This window comes from Antedon mediterranea, chromosome 2 (genome assembly GCF_964355755.1).
Source record: "Antedon mediterranea chromosome 2, ecAntMedi1.1, whole genome shotgun sequence".
NCBI lineage: Eukaryota > Metazoa > Echinodermata > Crinoidea > Comatulida > Antedonidae > Antedon > Antedon mediterranea.
In genome coordinates this window covers 4,085,419-4,100,330 of record NC_092671.1, presented here as the reverse complement: position 1 = coordinate 4,100,330, position 14,912 = coordinate 4,085,419, and the positions used below count along the sequence as shown (strand labels likewise).

The following is a 14,912-nucleotide window of genomic DNA, read 5'->3' as shown; positions in this document are numbered from 1 at the left end:
GATCAAGTTGAAAAATAAAACAGAATCAGTATCTCTCTATCTTAAATCTTTATTTGATATAAATAAACAGTTAAAATAAATGACAGCACTATTTATATAAAACATTTTTTTTATATAAGATGATGATTGAGATTAGATGACGTCCGCCCATTGGATGGGAAGCTGTTAGCTTGTACTATATATAAAATGTATTATATTTTTAAAATGTCCATGGGTGAATCATGCCCCAGGAATTCCCTAGAAGATTTAGCCATGGAGGTAAAAAATTAATTATTTATTATTTTTTACCTCCATGATTTAGCTCTCATATTGGACAGCTATTTATCAAATTCATGAATCCACCACTAAAACCTTTCTCTACTTCCAGCCAGACTTCGCTTCGCTGTCTGGTCTGGATTGGAAGAACGTATTAAATATGTCCCTATTTTTGTTGTTGACATGATCATTCATCCATAACGTTTTTTAGGGTTTCTCTAAACATCTTATTTACACCACTTCCATTGGATGCAGAAGTTTCAAAATACCTATAAAGGTAAAACAATCAAAAGTTGAATAATTTTATTGAGAGTGTGTGTTTGTCGTTGTTGCGATAAAAATTCATTCATAACTTCATATAAATGATCTAACCTCATATACGGAGGCTATATAACTCCCAATTGTATTACTTAGGTTTCATAAATTTTATGAATTATTTATTGTCACCTTTAAATTTTATCGTAAAAAAAACTCACCGAACATTCTTCGCTGTAGCCCACCTCACAGCGTCATAAGCTGACACAACACGTTTAGATTTTTGATCGATCTAAATAAATATAATTAAAATATAACTTAAATTTGATAAAGAAAAACATTCAAATTTATTATACGAGTTTGTTGGGTTGGGTCCTGAGGTGTCCCTTAAAAGACTTTGATATAATGTTTGTGGTATGTGGCTCCCCGTAGTATGGAAGGTTCTATCCCAGTATCAGGGAAGAGTGAAATTTCCATTTCTATAGACTTGTAAAAGTCTGTAGTTAATTGTCTATTGTCTTATGTTGTTAGTTTAGTCCACCAGTCAGTGTTTCGATTCTGTCTTGAAACTAGCTAAAGTATTTAATGTATGAAATAGCAGATGTACCAAAATATTTATTTTTTATCAATAGTGAGACTAGAACCTAGATCAACTACTGTAATAGACAAAATATAAAACACCACCTTGTTTGCCACTAGAACAACATGTGCAGCTCCATTCCCAAATCTTGTGATCTCTTTGTACCAGTTGTCAAGACTTGTAAACGACACTGCGCTGGTGACATCAAAGACAAGAAGGATGATTTGAGTGCTGTGGTATAATTCAGATCGTACGTCTAGGTAATCACTGTTACCAGATAAATCCCACAAATGAACTCTTACTAATTAAAAAAGAAACTTTGAATTATCATATACTGATAACCTATTTGATCTACACTGTATGTTCATGTCTTTTTCATATGCTCCCCAAAATAGGGCACCTTCTCTCAAAACTTTGCTTTGCTTGTAATAAATTTCTTCAACATAAAGCAACAGAAACATTTAATCAAAAACATTATTCTTACACTCGGTGTCATTTACAGAGTACGTCTTGAATCCGTAATCCACGCCAATTGTTGGCTGATAGCCTGCAGAAAACTGAAAGGAACACAATAAGAATTCTCATATTAGACTAAACAAATTAATATAGGGTTTCCTTGCTTTTATGTAGTTGAGCATTATTATTTTAATTTAAATTAATAGCATACTGTATGTGAATTTAAATTTTCATTCAATCAAATAAAATAAAACAATTTTTAGATTTGGGTCTAATATAGTACTTTTGAAGAGTGTAGAATGTCAATAACACCAAGATCATTTTTCCTTCAATTCTATTACTGTACTATTCAATCTAATGCTTTACCCCCTATATACTAAATTAATTGTACCTACAAAAATGGTGTGGCAGAATAAAATATTACTATATAGGGAAAATTATACCTTGTCTTCGCAGAAGTGTTTTATCAGACAAGTCTTGCCTACACTGGTGTTTCCGACAGCAACAACTTTAATCCATTGTAGCGACTGTATGGTTTTTTTGCATTGTTTCTTTACTAATTCCGTTATCGATTTAGCTTCTGTATGTTCCATGGGTCAGTCAAACAATCATCTAAAGACATAATAGATAAAATTAGCAATACAATTAATAAGGCCATAGTGAGTAATTATGCCGCAAGTGGCTGACCATGGATTTAGGCGTGCCATAATCGGCGGCCGATATAACTTTGGCGGCCGAAATAAGACACACGTCTGAATCCCAACCTACGCCAAAAAACATATACTGCTGCTGCTGCATACTACTACTACAAGCCTACTTACTAGGCCTTCACTACACAATAGCTAGCCATCTACCGTGCCTCTAGGCAAGTTAAAAAGTTGACGCCGATTAACACCGATAATATAATATAAGAAATACATGACCAAATGTCACAACATACATACTGATTTATTTCTAGAGTGTAAACACATTTTTTTGGTGGAAATCCCGTCGCGTTGTTTATTGTTACCCCGGTTTTTTAAATTACTGTGCGTATTCGACTGGTTATGTATGCGTTCCCCAAAAACTGCTCACAAAACCTAGAAGTCATAGGAGCTAGATCTTCTCAAAATAGACCAATCGAATGAGTTTATTGATCAAATAATCAAACTATGGAAAGCTTAATATGACAAATACGTTTTGTTTGGAGTGTGGATACTTTTAAATCTAAGAATTCATTGCATCTTGCAATACTATTTGTATACAAATAAAATAACTTACATTTCCTAGCTTTATAAGGATTCACTATTAACGAATTTCGAAAGATATTTGTTTAATCATGAGGTATTTTATGTTACCTACTTTGCGCTTCATACGTGATTGTTATCTTCCTTGACGGAAAATCAACAAATCAAAAACTGGCACGATGGATGTTTACTTCGTTGCGCAATTTGACATCTTATGATTGTTTAAAATAACAGAATGGGTTGAGGTTTTTACCATTTATTTTTTCTACCTTTTCTTCTTATAGTTATGTCTAAATCAACGTTAACCACCTACTTGTTATGGCTCATCGGAGGCTGGTTCGGCATGCACCATTTCTACCTTGGCCGGGACCGACAGGCTTTCGTGTGGTGGTGTACTTGGGGTGGATTCTGCCTAGGCTGGGTGAGGGACTTATGGCGAATCCCGTCTTATGTTGATGCTGCTAATGAAACGTATGAATACATGGATTGGTTGACATCACAGTTAAGAAATGACAGAAAACCTCAATTTAGCCTTTCAAGGTGGATAGGACAACTCGTATTTGCAACGTTTTGTGGGTACCTCGTTCTTTGCGCAATACCAGAAACTTTAAATCCAAACATAGTAACACTTTTGCAGTTTGTTCTCGTACCGTTCAGTGTTGCAGTTGCGGTTTATATAGTGGGAAACATTGGAGATCAAACGGGATCATTTAAATATTCTTTACTTGGAGCGTACGGTGCATTACTCATCCTGAGGGAGCCCACTGCTATCGCGTCGGTTGTAGTTGCAAGCTCTATTTTATTCCAAACAACGAAGAAGTACAAACGACAAATTCGACCTCAAAGAAGTTGCTGCAAACGATTTACAAAATTAGCTTTTGGTGGTAAATAATAGTAAATATTTATGTAATACACGATACGCAATTTGCAATGCTCTATACAGTGTACTATACAAATTGCACAATTTGTTGCTCAATTTTTTGCAATTTCAAATACAATAAAAGCAAAGAATGTACAAATGAGTGCAGATCGTGCCAGCCGACACTGACCCTGTCAAACTTGAAGTGACCTCATTTATGATGAAGCTTCCCCGGCCCCTAAATACCAACTTCCATGTAAGATTAAAGAAAGATTTAAAATAAAGTGTCGACCGGTGTGATTGGCTGTTAATTGTCTTGCCTTGCGGAGGCTGCAAAACTAAAATTTTAAAAAGTGCACTGTTTGTAAATTGATATTCCTGTACAGTCAAAGACCTCAAGACTGGAGTGGAATTCTTTCTTATTTTTTTATTACAGTTCAGTACAGTGCAGTAAATTTGAAAAAGACAATAAATAGTATATTGTACAGTATAATTGTATAGAAGTACAGATGGATAAATATTTTAGATTTGAAATTTAATCCCTATAAATAATAAAAAATACATGTTTGCTAATTAATTTAATTTTACATTCAACAGGTTTAATTGTAATGTGTCTATGGAGTTCATTTCTTTTGTACAATGCAACTGTCACAACGTCTGACGGTGAAACAGTGTATTTACATGAAGCAATTAACCACTTTTTCGAGTCGCCCTTCTGGAAAGAACTTAAAAACGTTGTGTACGAACTGATCCAAACAGGTTGGAAAATCGGATGGAAGAATATGTATAATGAGTTTGTAGAGGCCTTAGATCCACAAGGGGAGACAAATGCATATAAGGTTTGTATTATGCAGTCCAATGTGATAAGTGACTTTAAATCCAAATTCAATTTGATCAAAACATTATTTATTTTCTTCTTACAATAAAAATGGATAGTCACTTTGACCAATGTAATCTAACAACAGGACACTGAGTTCGCCTTGCCAAGAACTCGTAACAGTCCTTCGATCTTATGTCTGGCTGCAACAAATACCAACATTACTGTACTATGTACTGTACAGGGCGCGGCTTCTTTTATGAGGTGTGGAACGCGGGAGCTGAGCATCCTGTTGTTGCCTTGCTTTGACCATGTTAAAATTACATAGGAACAATAATTAGAGGAAATAAAATTAAGATTAATATTTCCATTTGAAAAGAGAAGTAATTCGGCTACAGTACATGAGAAAAATGGATATTTATATAGAAAAGAATGCCGCACCTCATAAGGCATGCCTGCGCCGGAGGAGCAAAAAAGAACAGGACATTGTTCAAATATTCTACTTTTTAAAATGACACTTTTTTAAATGACAATTTTAATTAAAAATTTAAAATTGACAGTGTTTTCTGTTCTTATTACAGGTCCTTGGTTTACCTAAAGGTGTTGAAAGAGAGGAGATCACCAAACATTGTCGGAGGCTATCCAGAGAATGGCATCCAGATAAACATAAAAAGGGAAAAGAAGAAGCGCAAGAAATGTTTATAAAAATACAAGATGCTTGTAGTACTTTATTTGCCATTCACAAGAAAAGAAAACATTAAATATAGTGTCATCTGAAATGAAAAATATTTTTTTGCTGAATCTACATTGTATGACAGCAAAGACATTTTGTATGTAAAGCTTGGTCAGTAGCATTAAGGTTTAAAAATGTAGACAGACGATAATGTTGTGGTTAGTGTATGTTGGAAAAGATTCTTCTCCCTGAAAAATGTATGCGTTACACAGTATGCGTTATACAGTATGCGTTACACAGTATGCGTTACACAGTATGCGTTACACAGTATGCGTTACACAGTATGCGTTTTGGAAAAAAATATGTGCCATATGTTCATTCCTATAGTATTAGGACATACAACAGCAGCACAACTAAGTTGACCAATCAGAAGCGAGAGTCCATCTGAACTTGTGATAATAGTCAAATGACATGTGTTGCGTCCTAGTGATAGTAAACTTACTGATAAATATAGTTTTGTATGTCGGATCTAGTCTACATTCCCTATGTGCATTGTACATAACATTATATACACCCATCGTTTTTTTACGACTGTTATAGTGAGTAAAGTGTAATTCCTGTACTGTGCAAGCCAGTTAAAATCATTCCTAAGTAATACCAAATATTTGTATAGACTGTGAGATAAATAATGTTAAAGCAACCAAGGCTTAAACACAGAATCTTTTGTTACGCGGTCACTATGTAACATTAGGCAACTTTGGAAAGCTCAGGTTAGTATTAAAATGTTAAAATATGTGTAAAAAAAACAATTATTCCTGTTGTAGTAATTTATATTAAGTATATTGATCATTGCAATAATTGGACCTATTTTTAGTTACTGTAAGATATTTAAAACTGAAAATGCTGAATCCAAAAATATATAAACAAAACTAAAACTATTATGTCGTATAGATAAAAAAAAAAAAGAGGCTGGATTCGAAACCCTGAAATATTTTGAAATATTTTTAGGATTGTATTAGAAACTAAACACAATAACAGAATTTTAACAATTAGTGCCTTAAATAAAATATAAAATAAGTATAAACATATTCAAACTTAAAATCAAATCATTTATATTTTAGACTAGTATATTTTTTCTTGTTAATTTTGAATTTGTTGTGCAGTATGAGTGAATGATGAATAAACATTAATCAATATTATAATTTGTATCAGTACTGTACTGCACTTTTTATAAATTTGATATTACCAATTGTTGAACAATTTAAACTAATCTAATTATTGTATTTTTTCCTCATGTGTGCTTTAAATATTATGATTAAATGTCTTTCAAAAGAAATAGATTATGTAATTGTATACTAATTAACTACATAAATTCAAAAGATCTAAAAAAAAAAAGGAGAAAAAAAAAGCGAACGGTTGTGATTGTTAAGCACAAAAGAACTGAAAACAAAATATAAACAACAACATCAATACAACTTATGTGTGAAATGATTTCAAACAAATATTTAAGCCCAACTCGACAGCGGCCCAACGAGTCCTGACCAAACAAAACGATTCGTTTAAGATGCTGTCCGAGTTGGGCTAAAAGTGGTCATTCCAATTTCGATTGCAAAATAAAAAATTCAGGGAACTTCTCAGCTATGACTTCTCACTGGTTAAACTCAAGGGGCCTCACAGCTTAAGGGAAGCAGGGCCCAGAAAAAAATCCTTATACTATATATATATAAATTCAAACAAAAATACATTTTGTGATATTCACTTTACAATCTATTTATTAAATGCTATACAGAGAACAAGTATTATGGTAGCAGTGATTGACAAACTGCTATTATGACAATTAGTAAATAAACATTAATTGTTTATACATTTATTAGCTATTGTTTGTCTAGTGTTATGAGTAATATACATAAGCTTTAATACAAAATATACAGATTTATAACAATTGTTAACGAACAAGCTCTGGTATGAGAGTGGAATATCAACCCATAGAGGTGTGAGAATCAAAGGTAGATTTTTCGACAGCAAAAAATTAAATTATGAATTATTTGATATCTATTTTAAAAATTAGGTTCCTTCCATGTTTACCCACTTCCTGACATACTATATCAATCCATGGATTGGGTTAGGAAAACCTTGGTTTTGAGCCAGCCTCCATAAAGACTCAATACCATACAAATAATATGATTAAAGATAATAATTAAAAGTTGATTTAATGTGTTTTCTCTCCCTTGTTTTAATATAATTAATTAAAAAAATGAATTCCTGGCCGCCTGCCCTACCCACAATCCATTACAATTCAAAAACGTGTTTGGCCTACTTACAGGATACTCTGTCTCTTAATTCTGAATAAAAAATATAGTAGATTTCACATATCAAATTATAAAAATCTTGATTTTAATAATTACTAGTTTTAATAGTCAATATCATTTTTGCATTTATAAACTCACAAAGTTAAATAAATATTTTAGACATTTTTGAAAGGTTTTAATTTTACATAATCACCTCTGTAATATTGCATTTTTTTTTTATGGTTACTGAATCCTAAATTATTTCACACTACTTATAACATATGCATTCTACTAAACCAGTGTTATGTAGCACAACAATGATGTCCAGATTAAAAAGAGCAAAAAGATCAATTTATAAAAATGAATACTATTTTGTGACTTACATATGTTTTGTGCTAAAAATAAAGATTTACACTTTAACAACACAAAATGAACAGTTATGAAAGTTCTGAAAGACTTATATGTGAATGTGATAACAATTAACACACAATATTTTAAATCTTACATATACAAATGTTAATACTAAAGTTTGTTATAGCTTAACTGTTGAATTAATGTGAACATGATACACAAATGTTACAAAATGTAAATGAATCAATTAGTATTATATCATATTTTATAAAAAAAAAAACACGAGTTCATTCATTTTCTCAATAGTTAGTATCGGATCTGTGATTTTTCATGATTTGTTTTGTTTTATATTTATACTGGGCGACCTCTTCAGTCAAAGACTGGTCTCCCAGAGGGCCCAGTTGGTGATCAGTGGCTGTGATGTACTAATACACCGGGGTAACCCCCTACTCGTCTCGAAAGATGTACTAGGTTCTTTAAAGTGCACACGAGCTAGTTGTGTACACTGGACCTATGGTTTATAGTCCTTATCCGAGAAGACTCGTTCTACCACCAGAACCATGGAGTGAGTGAGCCTCGAACCCCTGCCGATTTTATGGCTATGTAATTACGGTTCCACTGTCTTAACCGCACAGCCACTCAACTCACTGCTAACGGCCACTCAACTCACAACTAAAAACTTTTTAAATGTTTTACATAATATTGATGTCACAGGAACATAATTGTATAAAATGGTGTCCAATTAATTAAAATTTTAACTTTTTAATGAAAGGAAGAATTTTACTAGTAAAACATAACATGTATGAACCCTGAAAGGTGTACAACCAAAACCTTGAAAACTAGAATACTAAATATTACTGACATGCCCCCACCCCGTTCTTGTCCAGTTTCAGAGATTTGAATGCAAACATTTTAATATAGGATAACTGTGAAATTAATATGAATATATTACATTTAATATACTAACAAATTAATATTTTTATATAGTTAATCAAGAAATGTACTGTGAAATTAATAGATTTTTATATGAAAAAGCTATATTTGAAAGAAAGAAAGATAATCATAAATAATTCTGAAAAAGTGGTTTAACCCCCCAAGTTGCTATGTATGAGGCTACTTACAATATTATGTTAAACTTTATTAAAATTCACACTACTTTACTAATCAAATTTTTTTTTTTAAACCATTGTGCTTGAATTGATATATTTATTGGTCGAATAAATTGATTGAATTTAAATCATTGCCGACATGATTAATGCTCCCTGCCACATATGTTTAAACATTCATAGTTATAAATAAACCTACTAACTTTTATTGGAATATAACATCTATTTCAAGGTCCATATTAGGAATAAGTACATGAATTTTGATTCCATTATAAAAATGTCGTTCATTGTCCTTAGAGATAAGCTCCATATCCTGAAAAACTTTAATACAAATAAATTAAGTACACATAATTGGTATTCATACTGGCACACCTAGAGGTTTGACCTATAACCTATGACCTATTCTAATTGCCTACACTGGAAGTTACATAGCAGGTATGACAGCTAGCTAACTATAATGGTCCTATTTCATTTGGTTTCATTCGTTTATATGATAACAATGTTTGCTAATATTTTATCATTGGTTTCCTATATGGTCATGTTTGTTTAATGTTGAGTATGTTCACACTATGCATGTTACTTGCTTAACTAAAGCAAAGACAGGTGACTAATGTCAGATGTAAGTAAAAGCTTTGATAAGCTATATTTAGCAACAAGCAACTGGCCTAGAACTGTTTTGGTACTTTTCACTATGTGACGAGATACGCCTGGTGTATGCTAATCCGTGTCTACGTATGAATCGGCACACATGTGAACATGCATGAATTGGCACACATGTGAACATGCATGAATTGGCACACATGTGAACACGCACTAATACATACATTAAAACTACACATGTATGTGCTAGCGTAACTGGTGTCATTACATCATTAAATAAACACTGGTTTTTATTGAACATATTTTAAAGTGTTGAGTACAGTAACATCCCTCAATTACAAACACTTCATTTACATACATGTGTAACATTGTTGCTAAAATAATGTACTATATTGCGACTGCCATAACATCTGAAATTGTTATTTTCTAAATAAAAGTCCTAGAGGTCAGAATGTTGTATTCACTGGGACTTTCCTCGAAAAACACAAATTTTGTCGGGACAAAAGTGTACGCAAATGAAGGATGATACTGTACCACCAATTACGCTAGCAGCTGTCGTAATGTCATATGCGATCAAACGCATCGATGTTGGCGATGGTCTTAACATTGCGAAGAAGACTGCCATCTGACTTCGTACTAAGGACACTAGCTGCAGAGTCTGAATCGTCGCCGTTACTCCTTGTCTCCATTACTGGACCGCCGTGCCTCCATATGGGATGGGTAGAATGAGGAGTCCTGATATTGTACTGAAATTACAACATATTTTAATTATTTAATCAGATTGACAAAAATTAATTAAATATAATATATTTATAAAAAAAGGACCTAAAATATGATTTGTTCAAAAATATTGTGAAAGCCAGGGTACCCACTAGTTTGTTAAAATCTTCACTTACTTTAACTACTAGAGTATTGCACAGTGGAAGCATTTGGCTGATAGATGCTAACAAGTTCTTGGTCTCTTGAATACTCCCATTCACCTAGAATAAGTATGAGATTATAATTAATAATCTAAACACCTCATGACATCATAGAACAAGTTTCTGTTGTTCAACCCTCTTTCAAATGGTCAGGGTTTGTGATCCATGCTTTTGCTGATTGTATTTAGTTACAGTGCTGTAGCCACAAGAAATAATGTGGTGAGGTGGTCACAAGAAAAGATAACAATCTCTGTGCTGGGTTTTAAAAAGGCCTCTGTGAAAAAGGGGTCAGGTTGAAACCTTATCAATTATATGGTGGCTGTGGCCCTAAGTTTAGTTAATCATATGTTGTCATCCTATTAGGATTAATCTAGTGATTTCTTACAACTCAACTTTTTTCTTATCTGTAGTAACATTAACAACATGATTACTTTTAACTTTAATTTAATAGATTATGACTTATTGCTAAAATTATCAATCGTCAATTTCAATAATTGTACGAAGCAGCTAACATTTCAACAAACCTTAGCAAATGTCTGTATTTTACCAAGTGACGGTGACTTAGTTGTATAATGGAGCTGTTGGCATAGCGATGGTAAACTCTGTAGATGGTGTACAAGCTGATCTGGTAGCAGACCACCTTCTGGTATCATGCTGTTGAAATCTTTCAGAACTCTAAACAGTTTATTACCTTCCTCCGCAAAATACTGATGAGAGAAGGAAGAAATGTTTATTAAAATGGTAAGAAATGAATTGGTCTCATTTACTATACAGAGATGCTTTAGCTATTTACCACAATAAAACATCTTTAAATTGTGGTTTGAGAGCAAATTGTTTATATAACTTTTGCTTGTGTATTAGCTGTCTTTACCATAATTATTTTACCTCTATTTGACCTCTTACCTCCGCTTGCTTAAATAAATCCTGGGTTGTTTTTAATGGACCTTCTCCTCTTGTGAATAAATACATTGAGTACGCCATACTAGACATGTTCTTAGCTCGCTTTAAAATATCATTCTCCGCATCCTCCCACTTATCTGTTTCCACGTCTAGTTCTGATGTCATTAACTTCAATTCTAATCCTAATTTTGCAATCCTGGCTTGTTCCTATAAAAATAGTAATAACTTTAATAATTAACCCAAACCTAAAGTTGTCTCTATTTTGATTGGCAAATTGGATGGAACTAGGTGAATGGCACACTATTTTGCTTAGACATAGATTAAAACAAGATATAGCTTCAGTAAAGGAATATTTTGGCTAAGTAATGACAAGGTAAAAGCTTTATAGTTATGCCTACCTCTGCATCAAGTTTAACTGGTCTAGATGATTTCATAGTAGTACCATGTTTCTGTAATTATATAAAATAAATCAGCATTAAAAGATTTCAATAATTTCACTTTATTGTGAAACCAATAACAAAAATAATCACATAAATCAACATCCCTTTGTTTTGGGTTTTCTATAAAGAAGAGTGCAGTGTCAGAGTTCATATGAGTGTAGCTAACATAAGACGTGCAAGACCTCATAGGGGGACTGCAGGAGCTCACATGAGGACTGTAGGAGCTTGTAAAGGTGCACTGGCTTAGAGGAGGAGTGCAGGAGGACAGCATGATCTTGCAGGAGGAGTGTAAGAGCTCACAGGAGGACTGTGGGAACTTGCAAAGGTGCACTGGCTTAGAGGAGGATTGCAGGAGGACAGCATGATCTTGCAGGAGGAGTGTAAGAGCTCACAGGAGGACTGTGGGAACTTGCAAAGGTGCACTGGCTTAGAGGAGGATTGCAGGAGGACAGCATGATCTTGCAGGAGGAGTGTAAGAGCTCACAGGAGGAATTCAAGAGCTCACAAGAGGAGTGCAAGAGCTCGCAAGAGGAGTACAAGAGCTCACAAGTGGAGTGCAAGAGCTCGCAAGAGGAGTACAAGAGCTCACAAGTGGAGTGCATGCGTTGCTCATAGAAGAGTGCAGGAGCTCACAAGAGGAGTACAAGAGCTCACAAGTGGAGTGCAGGCATTGCTCATAGAAGAGTGCAGGAGCTCACAAGAGGAGTGCAAGAGCTCGCAAGAGGAGTGCAAGAGCTCACAAGTGGAGTGCAGGCGTTGCTCATAGAAGAGTGCAGGAGCTCAAACGAGGAGTGCAAGAGCTCACTTGACTTGCAGGGATGCAAGAGCTCACTTGACTTGTAGGGGTGCAAGAGCTCACTTGACTTGTAGGGTTGCAAGAGCTCACTCGACTTGTGGTGGTGAAAGAGCTCAAAAGAGGAGTGCAAGAGCTCACAAGTGGAATGCAGGCACTGCTCATAGAAAGAGTGCAGGAGCTAAAAGGAGGAGTGGAAGAGCTAGTAGGAGGAGTGCAAGAACTCGCAGGAGAAGAAGTACATGACCTCTTAAGAGTGCAATACTGGTAGTAGGTAGGTAGATAGATAAATGTGCATGTACTATAAAGATTAATATAGTGATGATTTTAACAATACAGTATTTTAATTGTCTGTTGAAAATCTGAGAAAAACAAATTTGTTATCATTTCTGACATGTAGATTTAAGACTAATGGTGATAAAATTGACATAATAACGATGTTCTAACAACAGATTATAAAAACCTTGAGTATATAATAAGTAGCTTTTACTTACACCTGGTCGAGGAAGTGACAAATAAACGTGCTTCTGATCTAAAATGAGAAAATGATGAATAATTAAAGGATAAAGAAATTCATTTGTCTCAATCTGAATCCAATCATCTGAGACAGTTTCCATGGCAATTCAAGCGTGCAGGACTTACGAATGCATTAGCGATAATAAGGCTAATCTTGTCCTCAAATTGTTTTATTTTTATCAAATATAGATTTATCTAGGTCAATAATGTTGATATGAATTGAGACATTATTTTATTTTATGGTTTACAGTATTGTTATAAAGTATAATATTATGAGGCGTTACAATCAGTTTTTCTTTAAACTGAATGCATGTTTTGTATACTATGTTTTATATTGACCATTATGAAATAAATGTTATATTGAACTCGAACCAAGCTCACATTACTTCCTCCTGTTACTAGGCACTTTATAAATAATAATGAATAACAAACTACTAGTAATATTATACTGTACAAGTAAAATGAGAAAATATAAACATATTCATGTATGGTATAAAACATACAATAGAACGCTAAGGGGAAACCATTTGGACCTAACAAAGTGTCCTCTTAATAGTGGTGTCCACTGCATTGACTACTGTGAAAACATATATTCCCCTTGTTTGTTCCACAACGTTGTTTCCCCTTAATAGGGTTGTCTCTCTCTTTATACAAATTTATATCAACAACAAAATCTTTGAAACAGTAATAGTACTTGAAATAGATGCAGGCTTCTTTAATTTTTATACTTTATATTTAAGTCTTCGATACAACAGACTAATTTAAAAAAATAAAATAAAATCTTTTAAAACAGTGACAAGTACTTGGAAAGAAGACACATTCAGGTTAATTATACAGTAAACCGCATCTACAAAAATACACTATAATAGTTCTGCCTGTTTAATTACAGATTTAATTACACTTACAACTTGTCAGTATCATCAGATTGCATTGCAGTGATCGATACACAAGCTGACAGAGATACTGTGACTGACATATGTCAATCAACAAAGGTTATAACATAAGGAAGATTGTCTACAACTTGCTAATCAACAAGCAATTATCGTTGAGTAAAGTATGGGGTGTCATGTGCATTATGTAAGGAAGACATAAAACATACGAATGCTTTGTGTGAATGGTGAAATATACAGTATTATCATTTATACAAAGCCAAAGGCAAATTACTGAAAAAATGATAATGCTGTGTGTATCAGTGGCTGGATTTTAATGGAGATACAAAATAAAATAAGCAAAAAGCTAATAAATAAAAAATAAAGTAAAAACAGCCAGAAAAATTAGCAGAGCTTTCAGTCAACACTAGCCCAACATCAGTGCAAGTGTTCATTTATAAATTATTTTTTTGTAAAACAAATTTTATTTATTGTTTGTTGAAGACAGATCTATGTTTTGTTTGAGTGGTAAACTATATACATTACAACCCCTGCTTTGGGAAAAATGGGTTGTTACACAAGAAAATATAATGTAGCTGTTTACAAAGGAACAACACATATACTTACTAGCTCTGCCCGTGCAAGTGTCCGTTATTTCTTTCATGATCATATTAATCTCTTTCACCTGCCATTGCCACGTGTTGCTAAAAACATCTACGTTTTCTTTTGCAATTTTACTGGTAGGGTTTATTGCGAACGTCGAGAACGCTGTTACTAGCTGCAAAATTATGATAAATGAACATTTTTCATGCAAACATTTTGAAGTAAAAAGGGGAACCGGTAATAATGTAAAAATACCAACAATCTATTACAGGTAATTGGTCAATTAAAACAGTCTGAGAATTTGTCTGATAAATATTTTTTGACCTAGTATTGTCAAAGGTCAGTCATCAAATACTGTAATGGTCAATTAGTTTGTCCTTATTACGGTTCTCAAAAATCTGTGTA

The 14,912-nt window shown here is 33.5% G+C and overlaps 3 protein-coding genes across 3 annotated transcripts in view; 1 reads left to right on the top strand and 2 right to left on the bottom strand.

Annotated features, from left to right (window-relative positions):
* Nucleotides 1–86: 86 nt before the first annotated feature.
* Nucleotides 87–2,579, bottom strand: LOC140039523 (dnaJ homolog subfamily C member 27-like). Its single transcript, XM_072085133.1, has 6 exons — nt 2,491–2,579; nt 1,990–2,158; nt 1,575–1,647; nt 1,195–1,391; nt 732–802; nt 87–524 (listed from the first exon to the last, which is right to left on the bottom strand). Exons 2-6 carry the CDS (start codon nt 2,137–2,139, stop codon nt 443–445), a joined length of 573 nt encoding a protein of 190 aa, XP_071941234.1. The 5' UTR covers nt 2,140–2,158; nt 2,491–2,579; the 3' UTR covers nt 87–442.
* Nucleotides 2,580–2,936: 357 nt separating this feature from the next.
* Nucleotides 2,937–6,754, top strand: LOC140040112 (dnaJ homolog subfamily C member 22-like). Its single transcript, XM_072085793.1, has 3 exons — nt 2,937–3,656; nt 4,229–4,470; nt 5,030–6,754. Exons 1-3 carry the CDS (start codon nt 3,059–3,061, stop codon nt 5,207–5,209), a joined length of 1,020 nt encoding a protein of 339 aa, XP_071941894.1. The 5' UTR covers nt 2,937–3,058; the 3' UTR covers nt 5,210–6,754.
* A 121-nt stretch (nt 6,755–6,875) lies between these two features.
* Nucleotides 6,876–14,912, bottom strand: part of LOC140040111 (alpha-catulin-like) — a 31,824-nt gene continuing 23,787 nt past the window's right edge. Inside the window, exons 10-16 of the mRNA XM_072085792.1 lie at nt 14,532–14,682; nt 13,014–13,051; nt 11,685–11,735; nt 11,290–11,493; nt 10,911–11,093; nt 10,363–10,446; nt 6,876–10,212 (exon numbers count right to left, since the gene is read on the bottom strand). Of these exons, the coding sequence (XP_071941893.1) occupies nt 10,030–10,212; nt 10,363–10,446; nt 10,911–11,093; nt 11,290–11,493; nt 11,685–11,735; nt 13,014–13,051; nt 14,532–14,682 (894 nt within the window). The 3' untranslated portion in view covers nt 6,876–10,029. The remainder of the gene's footprint in view (nt 10,213–10,362; nt 10,447–10,910; nt 11,094–11,289; nt 11,494–11,684; nt 11,736–13,013; nt 13,052–14,531; nt 14,683–14,912) is intronic.